Source organism: Clinocottus analis, unplaced genomic scaffold, assembly GCF_023055335.1.
Source record: "Clinocottus analis isolate CAN_PGR_092001 unplaced genomic scaffold, fCliAna1.0.p SCAF_12, whole genome shotgun sequence".
NCBI classification, from domain to species: Eukaryota; Metazoa; Chordata; class Actinopteri; order Perciformes; family Cottidae; genus Clinocottus; species Clinocottus analis.
This window is the reverse complement of record NW_027175843.1, coordinates 11,813,390-11,835,552: the sequence shown is the minus strand read 5'-3', so window position 1 is coordinate 11,835,552 and position 22,163 is coordinate 11,813,390. Positions and strand designations below refer to the sequence as shown.

The 22,163-nt window shown below is 38.8% G+C and overlaps 1 protein-coding gene across 1 annotated transcript in view; it reads right to left on the bottom strand.

Annotated features, from left to right (window-relative positions):
* The window catches only part of LOC137782790 (potassium voltage-gated channel subfamily H member 7-like), a 34,870-nt gene extending 14,510 nt beyond the window's left edge, over window positions 1–20,360 (bottom strand). Inside the window, exons 1-6 of the mRNA XM_068572424.1 lie at window positions 19,988–20,360; window positions 19,340–19,570; window positions 8,373–8,528; window positions 4,400–4,837; window positions 3,192–3,403; window positions 648–1,073 (exon numbers count right to left, since the gene is read on the bottom strand). Of these exons, the coding sequence (XP_068428525.1) occupies window positions 648–1,073; window positions 3,192–3,403; window positions 4,400–4,837; window positions 8,373–8,528; window positions 19,340–19,570; window positions 19,988–20,063 (1,539 nt within the window). The 5' untranslated portion in view covers window positions 20,064–20,360. The remainder of the gene's footprint in view (window positions 1–647; window positions 1,074–3,191; window positions 3,404–4,399; window positions 4,838–8,372; window positions 8,529–19,339; window positions 19,571–19,987) is intronic.
* Window positions 20,361–22,163: the final 1,803 nt, after the last annotated feature.

The following is a 22,163-nucleotide window of genomic DNA, read 5'->3' as shown; positions in this document are numbered from 1 at the left end:
CGTTTTACTCGCAACTTCATGAGCAAATTTGCCAATTTTTTTTTTTGTGATTTCTGTGTTAAACTGTCTTGTGGGAGAAAGAAAACCATTTTCTTTTGGATTTGTTGTGATTCACTGAACTGACTCAGCAGCAGCCATGACTGAAAAGATGATTATGGTTTATAATCAGGAGCTTTTCTGGTGTAATGGAGTGCCTACAAAGCACAGTAAAGCACTGAAGTGGATCTAGAGCCTGAGGGGACATATCCTCCCAACAAACAAGCCAGCAGGCCTGGCAGCCAGCCTACCAATGGCCATCTCACATCTGCATGTAAGCTGTGCACACAGCCCTGTTGGCCTGCTCCTCACATAAATGCATCATTGATTGCCATTTGGTAAGCCATTAATCCGTGTAAATGGATTCGAGAATGAGGACCATTCAAAAAAAAAAAAGAAAATAGAGAGAAAAGTATGAAAAAACATGCAATTTAAAGTAATCCTTTCAAAGCCGAAACAGAAAGATTCAGGCTTTACTAGTGGCCCAGGGGTACAACTCTGGACTTAGTGAATGGATAACAGGGCAAGCATGGCCGGGTTGATGTGCAGAAAAGCTCCCTACAGAAAAAAAGAAATACAGGTGAAAAATATATGCTTTAAAAATAACATACCTCATCTGATCCTGAGCCAAAGATAAGAAGGTCAAAGGGGATTGCCGCCACCATGTCGATAAGGAACCAGCCTTTAAAGTAATGGATTGCTATCTTGGCTGGATCGCTGACGACCTCCTCGTTCAGGTTTACGTAAGTGGTCCTGAAGTTTATGAGGATGTCGATGATGAACATGATGTCCACCATTAAATCCACTACATTAAGAGGGCTGCAAGAGTATCCGCATTCACGCCTCTTCTGTTCCTCTGTGTCATTGAGAAGAAAAGCAGCAGAGTAGGGAGTGAGGATTGCAGTGTAGATGACCAGCAGCAGGATCAGCCAGTCCCACACAGCTTTGAAGGGGCTGTAGTGAAGGATGGTGAACTTGTCAATTCGGGCTGTCTGGAGTTTGTACTCTGGTAGGACATCAGCTCCGAGTGACAGGACCTGGAGGAGTGGACAGAGAGGGTCAGATCAATCAGGGACACCACCCGATTACGCCATCACACTTTTAAACGTCACTTCAATGTATCGTGGATCAACATCTTAATTGAATGGGATTACTGAAACTTCACTGAAAATTGATGTCAATAGTGTTTTTCTTTACAGATAATCCTTCAGTTTGATTAAAGACACCTTTAAGTACTTAATTCTTATGATCATTATTGCTGAGGCCCACCAGGTAATTTAGCCAGCTCACAGCCTTCAGGGATTGATTTAACAGCAACTGTGACACACAAAGTGCTCTGCAGTCAAACAGTAATAGGTCAAGGCAGCCACTCCAGGATGACAAGTAGATTGCCCCATAAATAATCTGACTGGCGCTCACTTGTTCCACATTCTAGGTAAAAAGTTACTGTACGACTGATGAATTGGAGAAAAATCTGTTTAAACTTTGCTGATAGATGTTTGTATACAAATATTTAAATGTTCCCATAGGACTGGACTGGATGATAAATTATTCAGCGAGCTCAGAAAGGCCAAGTCGTCCAATGTTTTGGGCTTCATAAGCAGTGGCAGACAAAGATAGGGGGCAACATATATTGCAGGAGTGAGAATGAGGGTGCTAAGTCCATCTATTAATTTAAGCACATTCCCTTATTCTTAACACATGAATTATAGATCTCCCAATGCTAGCAGTCAGGAAGTAGATGCAGTTTTCCCATTCTAGCAAGGTCAAACGCCAAACTAACGTCAGCAGGGAGGAAGAGTGTTTCACTCTCATTCTACCAACATAATAAACATATAAAGACTGATTGTGGTCCCTGGGGACAAATTATTATTTAATTTGATGAACGTGACAGTTCACTTGCATATTGTGGGAGATGAAAATAGACAGAGCAGATTAGCAAATCTGTGTCCGCTGCAACTGTGTCTACCTCCTTCAAAAGGAATGGCACGCTAGCCCCTGATAGAGACATTATAAATTAGGGCCCATGGCAGACAGTAAGTCAATAAACAGTTACATAGATACAAAAATGCCTTTCTATTGCTTCTGGACCCAAATACATCAGTATGCAAAATGGTGTTTTAGAAAGCACTAATTAAAACAGAAACAGAAAACAATGACAAGTTATTAGAAAAAAATGAAATGATAGACTAAAGCACCTGTGAAATATGACAAATAGTATACCTTAGGGCTCTGCTGGTACCCCAGGTAGTAGGACTAAGGTTAATCATGTTGATGATGATGATTGAATTAGTAATATCTGTTAAAATATGTTTAAATATTATGTTCCTGGGCTTCTCTTGTGCTTGGTTGTTGCTGACATTACCAGCAAGTAGTAGCTCTATTGCTTTTCTGTTTTCATGGCTATTTATACTAAAAAAAAAGAATTATCGTCAGGATGATTAAAACTATCAAATGATTTTGGACTTTCTATTGTATGTGTGTGAAAGTAAAACATAGGCATTTAATAATCAATATTGGGTTGGATGCTTGCACTCTTAGCCGCCCTTGACAAGCTGGCATCAGCTGGTCTTCTCTACAGGGAATTGATCGACCTGATAGGTCCTATGACAGGAAGTGTTAGTGCTGCTGCATTGTCCTTGAGAAATATCCTGAATCCCTGCAGAAGGCTTGCAAGTAAAAAGATGAACATATTTTGTGAGGAAGTCATGTCTCTCCCTTCCAGTAACAACTACTCTCAGCTGGTGTTGATGAGTATGAATTTTCCAATTATTTCCTCATCCTCACTTTCTCTGCAGTTAGTAACGCCCAATTACCCTTCGCTCCTGTCCTTAATGTCTCTCCTCCACTGACCTGGATACCTGTGTGAACCATCACCAGCAAGCTGTAACATGTGCTGTGTATCAGTGTACCATGCTATCCTACAACCCACCTTCGAGATACCCCATCAAATGACTACATTTTGAGTCAGTGCAGTGATAAAGATATAATTACAGCCAGCAATCACTTATCACACGGAGCCAATTGTGTTCTTTGAAATACAGAATCAAGGATTATTTAGAATCAAACCCTAGGTCTTATGATGGTGGTTGAAGAGTTTGCCTGTCTGGTAGAAGGTAGAGCAAAATTAAACAAAGTGGAACATACAGACTCACCTGCGTGACTTTTTCTGTGACATTGTGAGTTCTGTCTTTGACTTTTGGTGCTATGATGGTTGTCTCCGGAGTTGGCGGAGAATGAGTCTTCTTGTCAGTCCCCTCAGAGAAATTGAGTGCAATCAGAGGGATCTTGTGGATGGTGCTATACTTATTGATGTTAGAATCAGAGGTAGAGCCAAGCAGGCTGGACTTCACATGATTAAAAGCGCCTGGTGGTTTAGAACAAATAATAGTCACATTAGTATTCTTGGAGAGCTTCTATAAACTTTTAAATTCCAGACACAATACCTCAAATATACACGTTGATAGGCATACACATTTTTCCAGTAACAACCTGAGCTGTTAATGTGTGATGGTCAGTCTGCTGTAAGCAGAGCTTAAACAGATACAGTAAATACTTTAGTAAAATAATGGTGATGGTTTTTAGACTAAACAAATACTAAAAGGCGTGCTTCACCTTATTTTTATGTTTTGAAAATAAGGTGACAATAATCCTTTGTAGATGCTGCTGATGCATTGGTGTAGCCAGCTGAACAGTAGCAGCCAACAATACTTACACAGTACCATTGACTAATATATTCTGGCATCAGCTGATAGTGAAAAGCTAAAATTACTTTTTATAACATTTGTGGGAACAGTTAACTGTTAAGTAAAGAGTGAGTGTTAAGTAACATAAGACTGTGTGGATACATGGCTTTGAAATTATTCAGGATTTTACCTCGCATAGTTTGGAAGAATAACTAATCAGCAGAACTACAACATTATCACACAATACATTCATGCAGGTTAGTCAGCGCTTTGATTAGTACATGATGCCCGGACATACGAGGCTGATGTGACAAAATCACAATGTTGTTTCAAGTGAACATAATTCCTCATAATTAAGTGGAGTCACCCCACTTAACTGATCCAGCAAAAGTGGATCTGTGAAGAGCATTTATGCTGATTGCCTTTCTTGAAAGTCATGCTCCAGAACAACCCTGAGTCATGGGCAAAAATAGAAGATTACCTGAGAAACAGTGTGTCTATCTACAAATTATGTGTCTTGAATATAACTTTTGAAGACTAAATGTGTAATAAGTGTACTGCTGACCTAACTGTCATATAGTTGAATTAACACTAGTCTGCATTCTAATGCAACTCCATCATAATGTGATGATGGGCCAGCGGTAAACTCTACTTACATACGGTATTTCTGTACATACCTTCACCAGTATGATGATCCATGAATATGCTTTTGGAGTTTGAGCTGTAGACCTCCATTTCGTGGACAGATGAGGCTCGCCTTATGCTATTGATGCTGCCTCTGGGGAAGGTGTTTGAGAGAGTGATAGAAGATTGGTGTGGCTCTGTTTGGTACAGATTATCCCAGAGGTGTTTAGGGGAAGAATGGCCAAGTGGTTCAGGGCCGACGCTCGCCTGGGAAGATTGGTGGCTTGAGTCTATGAGGCCATGTGTGTCATTGGTCTCAATGGGACTGCAAATGCTCTTGGTGGGTGAAGGGAAGCTCTGCAGGGCCACTGAGCCCTCATTCTCTTTGGGCGGGTCCACCAACACAGCATCTGGGTCCTCTTGCGGAAGAGATTGTTTGGTATTCATTAGGCTCAAAGCAGCCTGCCGGAAGCGGACGAATCTACTCCTCCCTAAAAAGTGAGAAGGATTATGAGAAAGCACCAAAAAATATAAACATCCCAGAGTAAAGTGTTTACATTCATGATTGGATGATAGATTTATTCTGCCAACAACATGGGAGAACGGAAACTGAAATATAAAAAATACTTTGGTTGTAATTTAGAACTGATGAAATAACCAATTTACAGAGCCATTTTGATGAATTATAAAGGTCATGAGAGCCAACATGTTTTTCTTGACTAAAGGAATATTGATTATTATTAAAACATACTTCATTCTTGAAGTATTATTATTTTTAAAGTAATTTTTGGTGTCTCAGCTTCGACATTCAGCGACAACAGTAATAAGTACACGGAGGCCCAACATTGTCCACTCATACATAATGAAATGAACACATTTGGGCTCTGGTTTCTCAAGTGTGCAGGTCTCCATGTTATTTTCAAATTAATCTTTTATAAGACGTCCATGCTGTGTTTGTCCCCAGACAAGCAGGGGATCACATTTCTGTAAATTCTGCAAGACTTTGTGTAACTGAAGCTTCATGTATTTTAATTAACAAAACAATGTTAAGCGGAAGATGCTATTCTCTAGTGGTAAACCGTTAGGAGATCAATGCACTACACTATGAAAATGAAGACAGATCAAAACAGATGTGCTTTTGTCAAATCATCTCCATTAAGTTCTTATTAGCATGTGAAAACGCAGACTGCACAATCAATGTACTATATGCTTCCCCCTATTATTGTATAACAACACACATGTTCACAACGGACACAGTAGCCAACGTTAATGACCTCTTGTGACAATTTGTCTCATTAACAATACAAGGAGAGTGGGGGTGAACCCTGCCTCACTCGTGAGGCACACATCTCTCAGCAGCCTCCTTACACAAAGTCATTGCCATCTGTTTCCAGTCCCTGGCCAAATGTGCTGATGTTACAACTATATAAGCTTACAATAGAGCCATGACACTCAACCAGTTTCCTAGAGAGGAACCTAATGACATACTGAGCTGGCAAGAGATATGGACAAGCATCCTGTCTCTTCTCGGCAGGGAGACTGACATTAATACTCTTGACTGTTGCTCTTGCTGAATGTTTAATCAATACCTATAAAACATATGGTAGCATGGAAAGGTCTAGCTCTATCAACCTTAATATGTGATGTTTATTGTCAGAGCTGGTAGCTGCAGACTAAAAATTTCAGCAACTCTCGAATTGTCTTAAATTGTGTACATCAATGAGTTCATGGTTCCAGACGTTTGGAGCTAAATAAGGCTTTTTCAATGAATCCAAAGAATCAAAACATTTGCCGGTTTTCCTGGATTAGTGATAGTATTGTCATGGGAAAAAAACAACAGGAAAAACCTTTTCTCTAAATGCCAAGAGAATTTTGTTTTCCATAAAAACCCTTCTCAGATTTAGGAGATAATGATATTGTTTATTCAGAAAAACAGGGCAGATCTATTTTTTCTCCTGTGAATGCATTACAAAGTAGTTTCCTCGATAGTTGTTTATGATGAGCCTGCTGAGACTTGTATTTGGGTTTATGGTCACAAGAGTATTAATGTGTTCCTAGGTTTGAAAACATGGAATGCTGTGCTAATTGGACCCTCCATCTACTATTTGTATATAATAACCCCGGCTTTGCTCCTTTGTGTGTCGCTCTGGAGTTTTCACTAGATCTATTTTGACAAAAGCCTTTTTTTTTTTTTACTGAAAAAGCTTATCAGCAGCTTACAGTGACCTTTCCTTCGAGGTGGTTTAAACCACCTCGCACCTTAATTAGTGGGACTCTTATGGCACACACACAACTCACATGTGGCCATAATGATACCTCAGGTGAAAAAAGTATCTGTCCACTAAACAGTGTACCTTTCTGCTGAGTAAATTGCAAGTATATTGTCTCTGGTTTTGGGCCTCGAAGGCATGTTGAAGTTGCTGAATGATGTGTTCTACGGCAGGTCAGGGAAAGAGGGATTACTCTCCTTCCAGGCTCAATTTACCAGGGGGCTTTTTGCTTGCTGTCAACAGCAGATCATAATTAGCTCCCCAATGTCCAAAAATCACTTCTAACAGGTTGCAACACCAAAATGTATGGCTAGGCTTTTTTGGGAGTGGTAAATCCCTAAATAAAAACTGAATTTATTTTTTGAAAGCAGTGACATGTCCAAGTCCTTCCTCTGCCCATGAAACAGCATATCATTGTGCTATAAAGACCGGACAACCACATGATTTTTTTCACCAGTGTCAAGTTTTTGTTTTTATGGTCTCTAAACGCTGTTGATTACATGACATTTTCATCCAGATCTTAAGTAACACTGAATCTGGTGTGGAATTAAAAAATAAAATACATTATGGGCATATAATATAGTCCAACGCAGCGCCAGAGCTAAATCATTAGCATGAGTCATTCGTCAAATCCAATATTGCGTAAAATTACACTTGTAATCTGACGTTATCTAAGGACTGCTCAAAGATAAAGACAATAGTGAGGTGATACTTAAAGTGTGACGTGTGCATGTAGTCATGACTCTTTCCAATCAAAAGTCACATCATATTTCTTTCAGCCCCATATACCCACAGGTCCCTTTGCTGTACCACGCTCACAAGCGATCAACTCTGATTAGCAACGTTGGTAACGGGCAACGAACACTTGCTTACACATTAGAAACGCTCACACAAATAGGCATGGTGCACAAACTAACATACACACATACACACAGTGCAGCACAAGTCAAATGCCAGTGTCCTTGAGGAATTTATGCTGAGGGAAGTGGATAGCTGAGCTCTGGTCAAGGAAGAATGCTGAGTGCCTCCAATCATCTCACTTACATTTACACCTACTGACACACCTACTGACACACCTACTGACACACCTACTGACACACATCCAAATCAAATATGCTATATATATATATATATATATATATATATATATATATATATATATATATATATATATATATATATATATGCTGTTCTCCCAACAGACATGAAACAAATAAATAATTTAACATTTTCAACAAGATAAGGTTATGTAAGCAGACCGCTCATTCACTGCATGCACAGTGCATTCCATAATGCATGTTAACCGCTTTGGACTGGCAACTTAAATAATGCATACTTTTGTGGAATAATAATAGAAGCGCGCAAGAATTTTGGAGGAGCATCTCTGGGAATTGAATGAAAACCTCTAGTGCCCAATTAGTGTCGAGCAGATGTATTTTCATTTATCTTTTTTTAATTTTTAGGAATAGTGCCATTTCCCAAAATATGCACCGGCTTAATTTGGAGAAAAAAAAGAAGAGAACATCTGATAAATTAATGACACATGTCATGCCATGCATTTTTTTGGTACAGCATCGTATCAGGATTTTCTTTAAGCTTTGATCATGAAAGAAGTTTTTACCTAGAGAATACTGGTTTGGGATGAAAATGGAGTTTCAAGTAATTCAAATGCCAAAAACAGTCTCTCTCTATTACAATCTTTTACCGGGTACATTTATAACACAATAAGGAAGGAATGGCATAAAAAAATACTCACTGTGATCTGACTTTGTAGGGGACGTTGGGCTTATCTTCTCTGTGGAGTGGTCACTTTCGTCATCCACGATGTAATCAAAATTTAAGATAAACATCATCACCACGCCCTCTTCATTTTTCACAGGGATTATGTGAATGTTACACTGGAAGTCAGACCCTGAAAGAGAAACAAAGCGTCAGTGCCAAAAAGTGGAATCATGTATTATCCTTCTGCCAGTCTTCTCTAAAAGGGGAAGTATGTCCCAATATGTATATAATCAACCTGAAACTATAGAAAAAAAGGGAAATCTAAGGGAAAAATTATGAACAAGTACTATCACAATCAGGCAAGTAATTGTAGAAGCAGTTGTGTTGAATTTAATTAAACAGAAATCCAAAAATGACTAATACTTCCCTCTGGTTTCACATAAATGTTGGGAAAACCGAGTTCATCCGATTTAAAGGTCAACGCCAGCATCTCAGAGCAAATGAAATAGTACAGAGGGATAACATAAGTAATCCCATGGGTTAAATAAGCCAAATTAAAAAAAAATAAGTGCATTCGTGTGTGCATGGTCCATATAGATGCACTGCTTGTATTTTAATGAGCAATACATAGGATAAAAATTATAGCAGGACCTGGATAAATTGTAAGTGAGAGCCCCAGCATGGTGCAGAGCGTAGGGTTTAGTAGAATAGATCACAGGCAGCACAGAATGCAGCCAATTTAGAGGTGCAGTGTGCTCATAGGAACAATCACTGGAACCGAGCATTGTGTGAGGCAGTGGAGCAGAAAACAATCCATGATCTAAACTTAGTCTTGAGCCCAGAATATACCAATTTATCAGCTGAACTGGTTATAGCTGAGAGTGGAAGCTATTGATGCCTGAGGGCACAACTGTCCGCCATTGAAACTACACTCACTGGACCCGAAACAGCAACACAGTAACACCTCAAACCAGGCTGACATATAATATCACAGTGACCATCTCTGGTGCAGGAGGAAGCTTGATCTCGAAAATAACCAGCACAAAAACATTGTATATATTTTAGAAAGTAAAGTTTGTATATACGATATTTCGACACTAGTTGTTATATCAGTTATCTGGTCTATGCAACTGCCTCTCTATATACATATATCTGTCTGTCCTTCTGTCTGGCGTGTTGTGTGGCTCCTACTCGCAGAGGACACATATTACCAGTGTTCACTGTAATCTCTGCAGGGCTCACAGACACCCTGCCAGCAGCGTTCATTAGCAGCAGACTTGCTGTCTGACTAAATATAACAAGCTCGGTCTGCCTCAACATGCCAGACTTCTGTTGGAAGGATTTCTGCATCAATTCACAGTCATGATGCTGCATTGTCACCATCGAAAATATGGTAATGTGATTTCAAATGAGCAGTATTTGAGAATACAGGTAGATTTGAAGGTTTCAACAGTATCCTTTGAATTAATGTGAATAGCATGAGTATGTGCTGTATGTGGATAATAAGACCAGCGGGTCTGTACTGCACACATCTTGTCATGGGCGCCTGGTTATATTGTGCTGTAAAGTAGAAGAGCAGTGCCTAGAGAAATGGAGGGATATGAGTCCGTCCCCAGAAAATCCTCTTTTCAAAAAAAGCACTTTCCTGCATTTCCCAGAAATCTTTCACTTAATTTGACACTGTCCTGTCTACAGTATAAAAGGAAGCCCTTTTGGTTTTGACTTTAATCTGTTTGATTTCCCAATGTGCACATTTTTCCGAGTGAATATGAGAGTTATTCAGTATTGACTTTTAATGATCTGATAAATGCTGCAAGAATTAATATTGCTAGGGATAAATCCTTAAAATCATCCCTTGATAAATGTGTGCTCAGTGATGTTATTCTTGAGACATTTTCCTCTATTTAAAATGGATAACTGGACAGGCGACAGGAAATTAAGAAATGACATGCACCACGGGATCCAGGCAGGAAATGAGATTCATTTTGAGTATGAGTATTCATTTTGAGTATTACATGAGCAGCATGGCATATTGACGGTATTTCTAATGTTTGATTTCAAACCGCACATTCAGAATGTGTAAATTCACATTTTCCCAACAAATGTCGTTGTTAACAACAATGAATCAACATCTTTAAAGACAGTAAATAACGGGATGTGCTTTATGATATATAATTTGAAATTTTTACTGTATTTAATACAAGTAAGTACTATTTGGTGTGTATATATATATATATATATATATATATATATATATATATATATATATATATATACATATATATATATATATATATATATATATATATATATATATATATATATATATATATAGTACATATACTCTGCATTTATATCCAAATACTAGACAATGTTCTACTTCTGTTCTATTCCCTATCTCTTGGTTTCCTGCTCTTCTTGTCTTGTCGAAGTGTCTTGTCTAAGAGTTTGATATGATAATATGATATTTTAAAGTGTGATTTTTACAGGCTATGCCTTCAGTAATACTTATTATATTTTTTACACTTTCCCTCTTCACTTCCTTAATAGACTAACTGTATATACATATTATATATATATATATATATATATATATATATATATATATATATATATATATATATATATATACATATATATATATATATATATATATATATATATTATATATATAATAAATCTATAACAAAATAAAATTATGAAGTGCACATTTCAGGTAAACAAGGAGAGAGAGAGAGAGAGAGAGAGAGAGAGAGAGAGAGAGAGAGAGAGAGAGAGAGGAGAGAGAGAGACTTTCAATCTATTTTAATATTGTTATTATTTGTTTTTATGAGTTGTATATTTCTATGTTTTTTCTGATGTGTTTTAATTGCTTTGGCAATATTGTTGTTGTAATGTTCTAACTGAATTGAGAGAGAGAGAGAGAGAGAGAGAGAGAGAGAGAGAGAGAGAGAGAGAGAGAGAGAGAGAGCTGTGAACAACATAGCAGTCAGGCTTCGTAGGTCCTGTCGTTGGATGCGATGCGTCTTATATCATTGTCATCATTTATCATTGATAGCTCAGTTCACAATGACAAACGGCTCATACCACTTCGGTCTTGTCAAGGAAACCACGTCTTAACATTAATTTTGCTGTATCGAGCTCACATTCATTCATTTCAACCCGTAACGTCAGTCCAAGCGTAAACGGCGTGCCTATTGTTTTGCTTCCGGTTGAGCTACGTCCGGCGTGTTGATCGCGAGAAAAAAAAAAAAAAAAGAAAATATGTTAATGCCGTTAATAAAATTGACGCCGTTACAATCGGTTTGCGTCAACGCAATAATATGACATATAACATGATATGTTATATCATGTACTGTGAATAAAAAATAACCCCAAAAATGTCCATTGAGATAAGACAATGATAAACACATTATACTTTATCCGTGGTCTTCTTTCAGCTGTGCCAGGCTGAGCACCAGATCTCCTGATGAGCTCTCCTGCTTGGCGTGACTTCAGAAGTGGGCCCTGGTTTCCCTTTTCTGGGTGAATAAAACTAGATCTGTATTAAGCTCTATGTCAGGGAATTTCATACATTTTTTGAATTGTACATCATTTTGTTAGCATCAAACTATGTAGTTCAATGCATGGGTTATGCATTGAACTACATAGTTTGACGCTAACATAATCATTGTCTTAAGGATATTTTTCTTTGTCTCATATGCTAATTTACAAAGACGTGAATATGCTAAAAAATGACGAAATGCTGTAAAATTGATCAAATTGTGAATAAATAACAATAACCTCTATAATCATCCATCTAAAAAAATTGACAATATGAGTTTATATTACGTGATTACAGAGATATAGTATAAATTATAACTATGCTCTGTTTAAAGCCATGATGGTAAATTCAGCAGCAATATTTCTGGGCCAGAGTTTACCTTACCAGATGGGAAAACAATGGTCATTCTAAAAGGCTAAGCCATGGAAGGGCCCCTCTCATCCGGTCTCCTGCTGAATGTCACCTCTACCAAAAATGGATCAAAGGAAAGCTTCTTTACAACTGCTCTGGTGAATTATCTTCTCATCACTACGTTATTTATGATGATTTGTAAACTTGCTCTTATCCTGGGAAACAAAGGGAACTTTTTGTGTAGAAAACAAGGAGCGCTTTTCTTTTCTCCAGCTAAAATCTGTGGCGGTAAGTCATATGATCAGCAGCGCCATTCATGAACTCAAGAAAGACGGCCCCAGTCATTGATTTGGGAACAACTGTGTTATTCATCTTCTGCTTGACTTCCAACAAAGTTCACGAGCCCACTAATGCTATTTTTGGTAGGGGAAATTATCTAAACCCAAAGCTTTTTTCATTTTTCTTATTCCAATAAACCTTATTCAGTTTAGTCATTAGTATGACTAACTGAGATCCATTCCATGAGGACTTTTATGTGTATTCAAAATAGTTTTCTTGACACATGCACATCAAAATACATGTTGAGAGTCTGAACAAAATGTCATTGCTTAACTTTATGTTATGATACGATTAAAACCACTCTTTGCAAAACAGATGAAATGAATACTATCTCTGATTCTACCTCCTGTTGATTGACTAACTGCCTTGGCAGACATAACCTTGCAGCAAGAGCATGTTTTGACTATGACAACAGCGCATACACTGGATATTCAAACCAGAGGATACTCATGAGCTCCTAACTGAGCCCTGCTGTGTTGCAGATCTCCCTGGAAACAAGATAGTTGACTCTATGTGACTGTGGGTCTTTTAGAACAATCTTTGACTGTTATTTGTGCTTGTACACCAAACACCAGCTCGGAGTTCCCAGCCTGCTTAGAGTCACAAGGTAGCATAGTGTTAAGGGGCACGTTGGCAGCAATGGAGAAACCTTGAGGGGACAGATTGAGAGGAACGGCCTGACTGATCTGAGCCTGAATGGTGCTTTGTAAACTTCTGCACTAGTCACAGATTGGCTATAACAAACACCATGTTTGAGCACAGGGTGGTTCATAAGATACTTCTACTTACCACTCTATAAGACCTGGTAAACCAATGTCGGACTGTGGTCTGCAAGGCATTTAACTCCCTTCAAATTGTTCGCTAGTTTTAGTCTCATTGTGGAGTGAGACACTGCTCCAAGCAAGGGAGTTCTAGTATCTCGGGAGATGTAGTTCTGCACTAATGAGGGCATTGAAAGCGACCATTGTGGTGAACAAAGCTCTTGATTTACCAGTCCATCTATGTTATGTTCCATATATATATATATATATATATATATATATATATATATATATATATATATATATATATATATATATATATATATATATATGCGCATAAAGACAATGGACAACAGGATTTGAGGCTCGATACGATATTATGAACGGAAATCTCTGTGACTTCAACTACAGGTTTCTGAAGAGGTGTTGTGAAGAGGTGGGTGGTTTCAGCCGTCGCCATATTGGCAATGACAACACAGCCTAACTCTAAAGAGGGGAAAAGAGCTGGATTGTTGTTGCGGCTGAGGTGTACCCTTGTGATACAGCAGAAGCGACAGCTAGCAGCTAACGACTTGAGATGGCACCCACCTCTCTCTCAAAGGGGTAACACCCTCAATTATGCCTAAAATTAAATCGTAATAAAAGGTAAACAGGCAAGTTGGATTAAAATGAATCCCTTGTATAGTTGATGTGACTATATGATTTGTTTTTGAGGCCCTAAACAAGTTTATTTAATTTGTTATTCGTGATTTTTAACATGGAGTGTCTATGGTCTGCGGCGATTGACTAGGTTTTTTTTACACACAAGCTTGGATTACAAAACACAAAGAGGTAGAGTGACTTAATTCTCTGCTCAAGTAGACATTCCCCCTCTATATATCTTTAAATAGACAAAGGTCTTGCTTCCTATCTTAATGCAAGCTATACCGAATTTACCACCTTTAAAATGTATTGATTTGATATAACTTTGCTTAACTTCTACATCTTATTAGTGTATTTTGTCGTGAATCATCATACACTCTTGACCTGTGTTTTTATATGCAATTTAAGTGGTCTTGATTTGGTTGTTTACGTTGGTCATTTGCATTCAAAAGGGTTGTAAATTTAACCACAGTCAGTTTTAATCAAATAAAATGTAAATTCCCAACAACAAAATTGCAGCTATATAATTATAGTGAAAAAAAGCTGTGAACATGCTGTATCCAACGGATGTGTGTCTCTATTTCTCATTTCCCTGTTAACCTTGTTTTGTTTGTTGAAACTTTGTTGTGTTATGCACAGCGTGTGACGCTTCTACATGTGTTTTCTGTACATGTTCTATTTTTAGGCATGCTGTAATATGTATATTTCAAATAAATTGTTTTAATTGGCTTATGTTTTATTTATTTGCAACGCTCTATTTCCCTAAATGTGACATATGTCTTGTCAAAACGTGTATGGAGATGTTTTGTCCATGTGCATGTGCATGTGCTTTGAACTCTATCTCCACTGTCTAACAAGCTCTTTGGTATTCTCTTTTAATCTTTGCATTTGACATGGTTAACTTCTGACCCCGATATTTATGTATACATGTAGGTTGTAGCGTTCTACTGAAAACTACTGAACATTTGGGTTTCAGGCTATCCAACCTTGTTCTTCTACACAAGTCCACACAACAACATAAACGTGGCCATAGGTGCTAAGGAGTAGAGCAGTTTGTACTGGCTAGTGCCATTAATTCCCTGACCTTTAGGTAGAGTGTTTCCCTGCGAGCCAAGAAATATTATAATCACCTTCTTTAACGAATAGACAGTGTATTAAGATTAGTAAAAAGACTAGCTCCCTTTTCATGATGGAAATTTCATTACTGAAGATTCTATTTCCATCATCAATTATTTAAAGATTGCTGCATAATCAAGTGATCCTTTGGACACTCTGACAATAATCACTTACTCACAGGTTAAACAGAGTCGTGGTGAAAGTGTTAGATGTCTGAAAGATACATAAATACGTACAGTAGTACTGCTTGTATTTATGTAGTAGTGCAAGTACCGCTGTATATTATTCTTATTTAAAAATGAGAAGCTATTTCTTATTTGAACCCTGCTATTTAATTGATGTATTGAGGCTTCATATTGATATGCATCAGCTGATCTGCTTTAGGGAGAAACAGGACTAATATTGTTGAGCGCTGATTTTAGTTGTTGTATCCTTCTACCAATGTACTATCTACAACTGGAGCTTTTAAACAGTACAGCCGCAGACCACTGCCTGGCAGTACGTCTTGTAAAATGAAATCTGACATGTTTCTTGTTCAGGGCTATTCTGCTTAAGCCAATACGCAACGTTACTGGGGCATAGCCAATTGGGACTAGGGCATGTAGGGAGAGGCCATGCAAGCTAACCCTTTGTTTAGAGTCCTTGGGCCTTGTGGCAACATCTCGCCTCAGTGAGAGTGCTGCAAGCTACACAGCCTGGCCTAAATTCATCTTCAATCAGTGTCTCAAATGCCATCAGGGATAACTAGCAGCTCCGAATCAAACTACATTTAATTTGTGTTTACGATTTTTAATTCACAATATATTGCTCTGTGAGCTAATGCAAATGTTATTAAATTGAATGCAATGGATGCTAAAATTAAATGTAAGTTAGCATACAGTGACTAATTAAGAGAAAAGCACAGATGGTATGGAGAGCCATATTAGATTTCCACCACCAGTGCAAGCAACCCATGAGATAAAAATAGCCTGCGGATGAACATTCCTGTCTAATGCAAAGTTAGACCTGTACTCATATGGCGTTCAATGCTCCATATGCTCCTCTTCGCTACCAATAAACCTGTTTCACATCGTAATTAAAAAGTAATTAAACAATGGCAACAAACCACTTATTACAATAAATATGCAAATGTCTCTCTGATAACACCATATCCATGTCATGTCTTTGAAATGAGTATACGTTATAGCGTGCTATCTACACTTTCCATTGCACATAGATGGAAATCCCTACTGGGCTTTTTTTTAATTTGCAACATCTAGCTGGACAAGCTAATTTCAATCAAACAGATGAAACATGATGAGGAAAGCTCTGCATGCGTTTCACCTCATACTGCGAGACAGCAAAGAGGGCTGAGTGTGATGAAAAATGGATGTGCTCTTTTGGAGAGTGGTTACCCAAGAGTCCTGCAGCACACCTTGTGCACTGTAGGCATCCCTGCCACGAAACCCTCAGCAGGGGTACACGGCCCTTCAGTCCCCTCGGTGGGGAGTCACCTATGAAACCCTGCACCCACGCATACCACATGTCCCAGATCATTCAGCACGGTTAGCTAAGCTGCCACTGTTATGTAGCCATTATCCATTTAACTTGTCTCTGCACGGTGTCAGCTTCCTTTTGTTAGAACTCATTCAGGTACAAAGTATTATTACACCCTGTGGAAAAGGATAGCTTTACAAAGCCATTCACTCGTTGATTATGTATCATCGCTGGAGGAGGACTGAGTCTGTGGTATCTTCTCTCACAACCCGCCTTGGTTGTTCACAAAGAGGGGAACACAAAAATTAAAATGTCCACATGCTGAAGGCCGAGACTGAGCTCCCATGGTCCCCATTGTTCCACTACTTTTTAAGCACAGACATAAGCAGCTTAACTTTTAGCCTTTTTTGTAAAAAAGGGCAAGGCTTTGTTGCTCCTGATGTCACACGGCTTCCTCAAATCCCAAACCTTACTTTTTTCTCCCTGTAGTTATTGATGGCAGAGGGAAAACAAACTACACAATGTCTCGAATTACTCATAAAACTAAAGCATGTAAGGCATGTCCATAGAATCATAATTTAACTAGTGTTTAGAGTGACTGCATCCTCTGTGAGGAACATCAAGGAGAATTGAACAGGGAATAGTGGTAACATACTGAGCTGATTTATTTTATATTCTTTTTAAAAATGCCTGTGAGATTTGGGACGTACAGTAGGTGCATGGAAAATGGAAGGGGTTTAATACCAAGGGATTAAGTGATTTGCATGAGGACTGATAACTTGAAATACAGTCAGGAGAGGAGACATGGAATACATCCATTTCAAACTCATCTGCTTCAATTTGTAGAGCGACTTAAATCAATATGGCCATCCTTCTCAAGGATGTCATGAATCTTTCATTCCCCCATGGCAGAGGGAGCATGTGGACTGTGTCCCTCCATACCAGTTTAATGCATTTACCCTGTAAGCTGCTCATTCCCAGTCACTGCACTGTCAGCCTTGACATCTTTATTCATGAGCACACAAGCTCCTGTAAATTCCTCCGAGGAGTATTAAGAGTTGTGTCTGGAAGCTGCGATGCACACCTGGGAAGATTGTGAAGAGACAGAGCAATGATTCTGTCGGAAGCTTTAAACCTTACATGCACATGATGCTTCGATGGAGTGCAGCATATGGGTATAAGATGGGAGACTAAATGAAGTTGCTTTAAAATCCTACTTGTCAAGCTACTCATGCTGCTCATGCCTCCAAAACAGACCCTAGAGTGTTATGTGTAATTGTCTTGCAGGTTTCTGAAACAATCTATTTTAGTAGTGTAGCAGCTGGCTCTTAGTTTCTTTCTGATTGGCAAAAAAACCCAACATCAAACAAAAAATTGTACATGGCTTTTGATGGTAGATCAAACATGAATCCATGGCCTAGAATCTAATCAAACTCACAATTAAAAATTAAAGTCCTGGCTCCTTATGATTAAATAAAATATTACATCTCTTATTTTCCAGCTTCGACTTGCTGGAAGTAGTCACAGAGTACAACACATGCGTTAACAATAAGACACATACAAACACAAATGTTGTGCTAGCATGTTGGTGCACACGCTAGCACACCATAAAAAGAACAAATGCATGTTCTTGTCGTGATGCTCTATAAAGGAGTTTTTTTGGTTTGGCTCTGTACAGCTATATCACGTCGACCATAAACACCTCATGTGAGAGCAGAGCAGGTGATGGTCAATCCTGGGATTTATGCCACTGGGTGGTAACATCATAATAATACTCTCTGACTGAGGATTTCTATCTCTCCAGTGCCTCATTCATGCTGGGACTAGGATTGGCAAAAAATATGAATGACAAACACCAGTTCAGCATTAAAGGTAGAGCATGTTTTTTGCAAAACGGACAATGCTGTATTCTACCACATGAACAGCAATTTACAGATTAGTGGATTGATGTGCATATCTACTGAGACTGAAAGACCATGTGGCTAAATGTGCCATGGATCCCAAATACATTTTGAGTGTGTTTAAATTGGAAAAGGGTTAAGCCGCTATATTTTTCGATAGTGAGAGAACATTGTGAACTTTACAAGACAGCAGGTGAGCTCTGTCCCATATCGCCATCCCTCATTCTGTCCATCAAAGCACACAAATTGTGGATGCCTTGACATATCACCTACTCCTTCCTCCTATTTCTGTTCAATCCAAAACTAAAAGGTCCACACCATCAATTTGAAGCTGTGACGCTGTGAATCCTGGCAGGTGTCAAAGCGATGTTATACACCTCTTCTGTAATGCATACAACCAAAAACTAATAACTCATCATTTTCACACCACACAACCAAAACCATGTAGGTGGCTGTTATATGTAGCATCTGTTGTTTTCTGTTTAAATTATATGGCAATGTTTTGCTTTAAGAGGATATTCCTTTCAAATATCTATTCATAAACCTGCAATGAGGATCAAAGTGAGTCTGGTATATGAATCTATTTACTTTCACCAACCATGTGACATACTATTTCTGGCTTAAAGGGGTTATTTTAGAGCTAACTGCCAACTACGTATTCCTCTGTCAGGTGTAATGTCTGCATCTAAAATACATGTTGTTACTGAATCTGGCTGGTTGGGAACAGGCTGATAGGCCACATCAGGGAGTGATGGACATATAGTGAAGAGTTGGAGTCGGTGCTTTCTCAGGAGCAACACGCTACAAAAGACTCTTTTGGCTTTCGGGCATTCTGCGACAGCCACACTGTCACACCAGGTTACTCACTCACCATCCTTACGATAGTAGGTGATCTCCACCTTGCGCTCCTCGGACCCAAACACAGCCTGGGCCACCTGGGCGATGGCCTCCTTGTCCGACAGGTTTCCATGGAGGAAGTCGCAGGTGCATGGCTTCTGCATGATGTCCGGTCGAGAGAAGCCTGTCATCTCACAGAAGCCGTCGTTGCAGTAGATAATTGCACAGTTCTCCACTCTGGCGTTGGCTATCACAAATTTGCGGTCTACGTGGAAAGAAAAAGTATGCATTGTGAACTTGTATGGCATGTTTGACATCAGAGCCTACAACATAGTGTCAGCTCACATATAAAAGCAATCCGCCATGAAGTTGATTAAGTTCACTGGCACTGGATAACAAATTAAGCAATGATGAATTTGTTTAGCAAATCTCATAAAACTCAACATTCAGCCAAGGTCTTTGGTTTGCATTTTTATGATAGAAAGTCATGCCAATAAAAAAAAGGATTTTATTACCATAAAAAAAAAAAACATTTGTATTCTCATAAAATGTTTTTAATGGGAATTATTTGTTTCTACACCAAAGGTCATAAATGACATTCATCGTTTCTGACCTTGTTGTTAACTTGTCAAAACACTCCATTTGTCAGGTAGCATCAATTGTAAAACAAGAAGATACTTACTCTCTCCCTCGAATTTCCGAATAATCATTCCAAGGAATGTGTTTTGTGGCGCAACGTGACCTCTTCTCACAGGCATGTTTACACAAAGAATATCCCAGGATCTCCAGTTAAAAAAAAAAAAAAAGGCGCCTTTACAAGAGAATCCCAAAGTTACAGATGTTGGCTCTTTGTGATGTTCTCCTTACCATAGATCATGCTCGACGCGGGCACTCTCTCCACCTAAAATTACCTCCCCACTTCTCCGGAGTTCTTTAGCCCGCTCGTATGCCTGCGCATGTGAATGCCTCCTCGCCGAAACGCACGGAATCGGGGAGGATTGCTCGAGTTATATTCTGTTCGCAAAGCATTTCGCGTTGACGAGGGATGGGATCCCGACGTCCTCTGTGGTGCTGTGCTGGGCGCACGCAGCGGACAGCGGTTGATATGCCGAGAGGAGTGACGTACGTTGCTCCCATGCGACTTAGTTCCCTGCACCTCGCGTAAAGATAAATCCTAACCTCGTGCACCGAGACTATATGAGCATTAAGGGAATATATGCGTGTATTAGTCGTGTCATGCCATTCAATGTAATTCCTTGAAAAACGTATATTTTCAATTATCCTACACAGCGCAATTGCACATCGATGAAGTACATCGTTCGCATGTGGTTTCATACTATAAAAGCTCTGCTAAACCTGTAGCATGCTCTCGTGAGTGTATTTGAAGTCCGGTGTTATATTTATACACAAGCGTTATTTCTAAGCGATAAGTGTAGGGTTTAATTTTGGTCTGTAATTTTGGTCTACATTTATTTCCCAACAAAAACCTTACTGAAGAATATGCTGTAACTTTAGTTGTACTATTCTATATTGAGCCATGCTTTGTGTAACGTATATCGTTCAATAGTAAATGAACGAATAGTATTAAGCCTCTCAGATATTAAAAGAATGGTGCAGCATCTAGGGAATCTTGTTCCAAGTGTGTAAACCAACACTTCATGGGTTTGACGCCCATCACTGGTTACTGCTAGGGGTATCAAGCTTCTCATATCTAATAAGCAGAGTTCGTTCCGAAATGTAAATATAAGATAAAGTTCAAGTGAACACTTAAACATGTTTTTTTTTATAACTTAGTTGGTGAGATGTTCCACAAAAATAGCTTAACATGCCATCTACTGTTTTAAGTCAGCCCTAAATCTTGCAAAAGCATTTCTGAGATAGTCGACTTATGGATAAATCTGTGTCATGACATAATATAATGTTAACGCCCTCTAATCTGATCGCTCCTTGCATCCCACAGCATCCATTGCTTTACTTTTTCCACTCCACTTCCATCATGCTTTTTTGTTAAAACTGAATTCAGAAAATAAGCAGAACAGCAGACCAGTGGCAAAAGGTTGGACAATTCAGGTGATAATGTCAATCCTGACAACACTTTAATATTTGAATGGTAGAAATATCAAAACATATTGCTTATGTTAAGCTCTATGCATACTGTTCAATGTAGTAGACTAAAAGTTATTGTGACTATCTGTAATAATGGTTGTTAGGCATCCACTCTGCCATTTTATTGGATGAATCAATGACCATTTACAGCCATTCTTTTTCCATATAAATCAACATGAGGTGACTTTGAATGAGATGCTGTCCATGGTGCTGCTTGTAGTACACATATCCCTCTCTGTATCCTCTGAGAACAGGGGGAAAGCTGGTTTACCTCACTGATGTGCACTGATTTTCATGAATGGTCCATGTAAACCAGAGAAATAAAGGTTTGTCCAATCCGCGAAAACTCCTGCCATCAGCCAGGTGGAAATCAAAATGTATGCATAATGCAAAACCTCAAGGGTCTTGAAACATCTGTCCTACTATTTGAGCTTGAGCTCTTCACCCATCTGGCCTATATAGTGAGAGAGAATATGGGAGGAATGCACATGTACAAACATGACCAAATCCAGAGATCATACATATTTCATTAATATGAAGACGACTTGTGTATTTAACCAGTTTCCACCCATATTTTGATGCCTTATTGTATTTTTTAATATACATGAAATATCATCAGGTATTATGAAAAGGGGCACCATTGTTCAATACTCATGCACCTGGTCTAATATGATACTTTGTTGCCTTCTTCTCTTTCTGAAAGCGCATCTGCAGGTGCGTGTTAAAACCACTCCAGGATATCTTTCTACTCT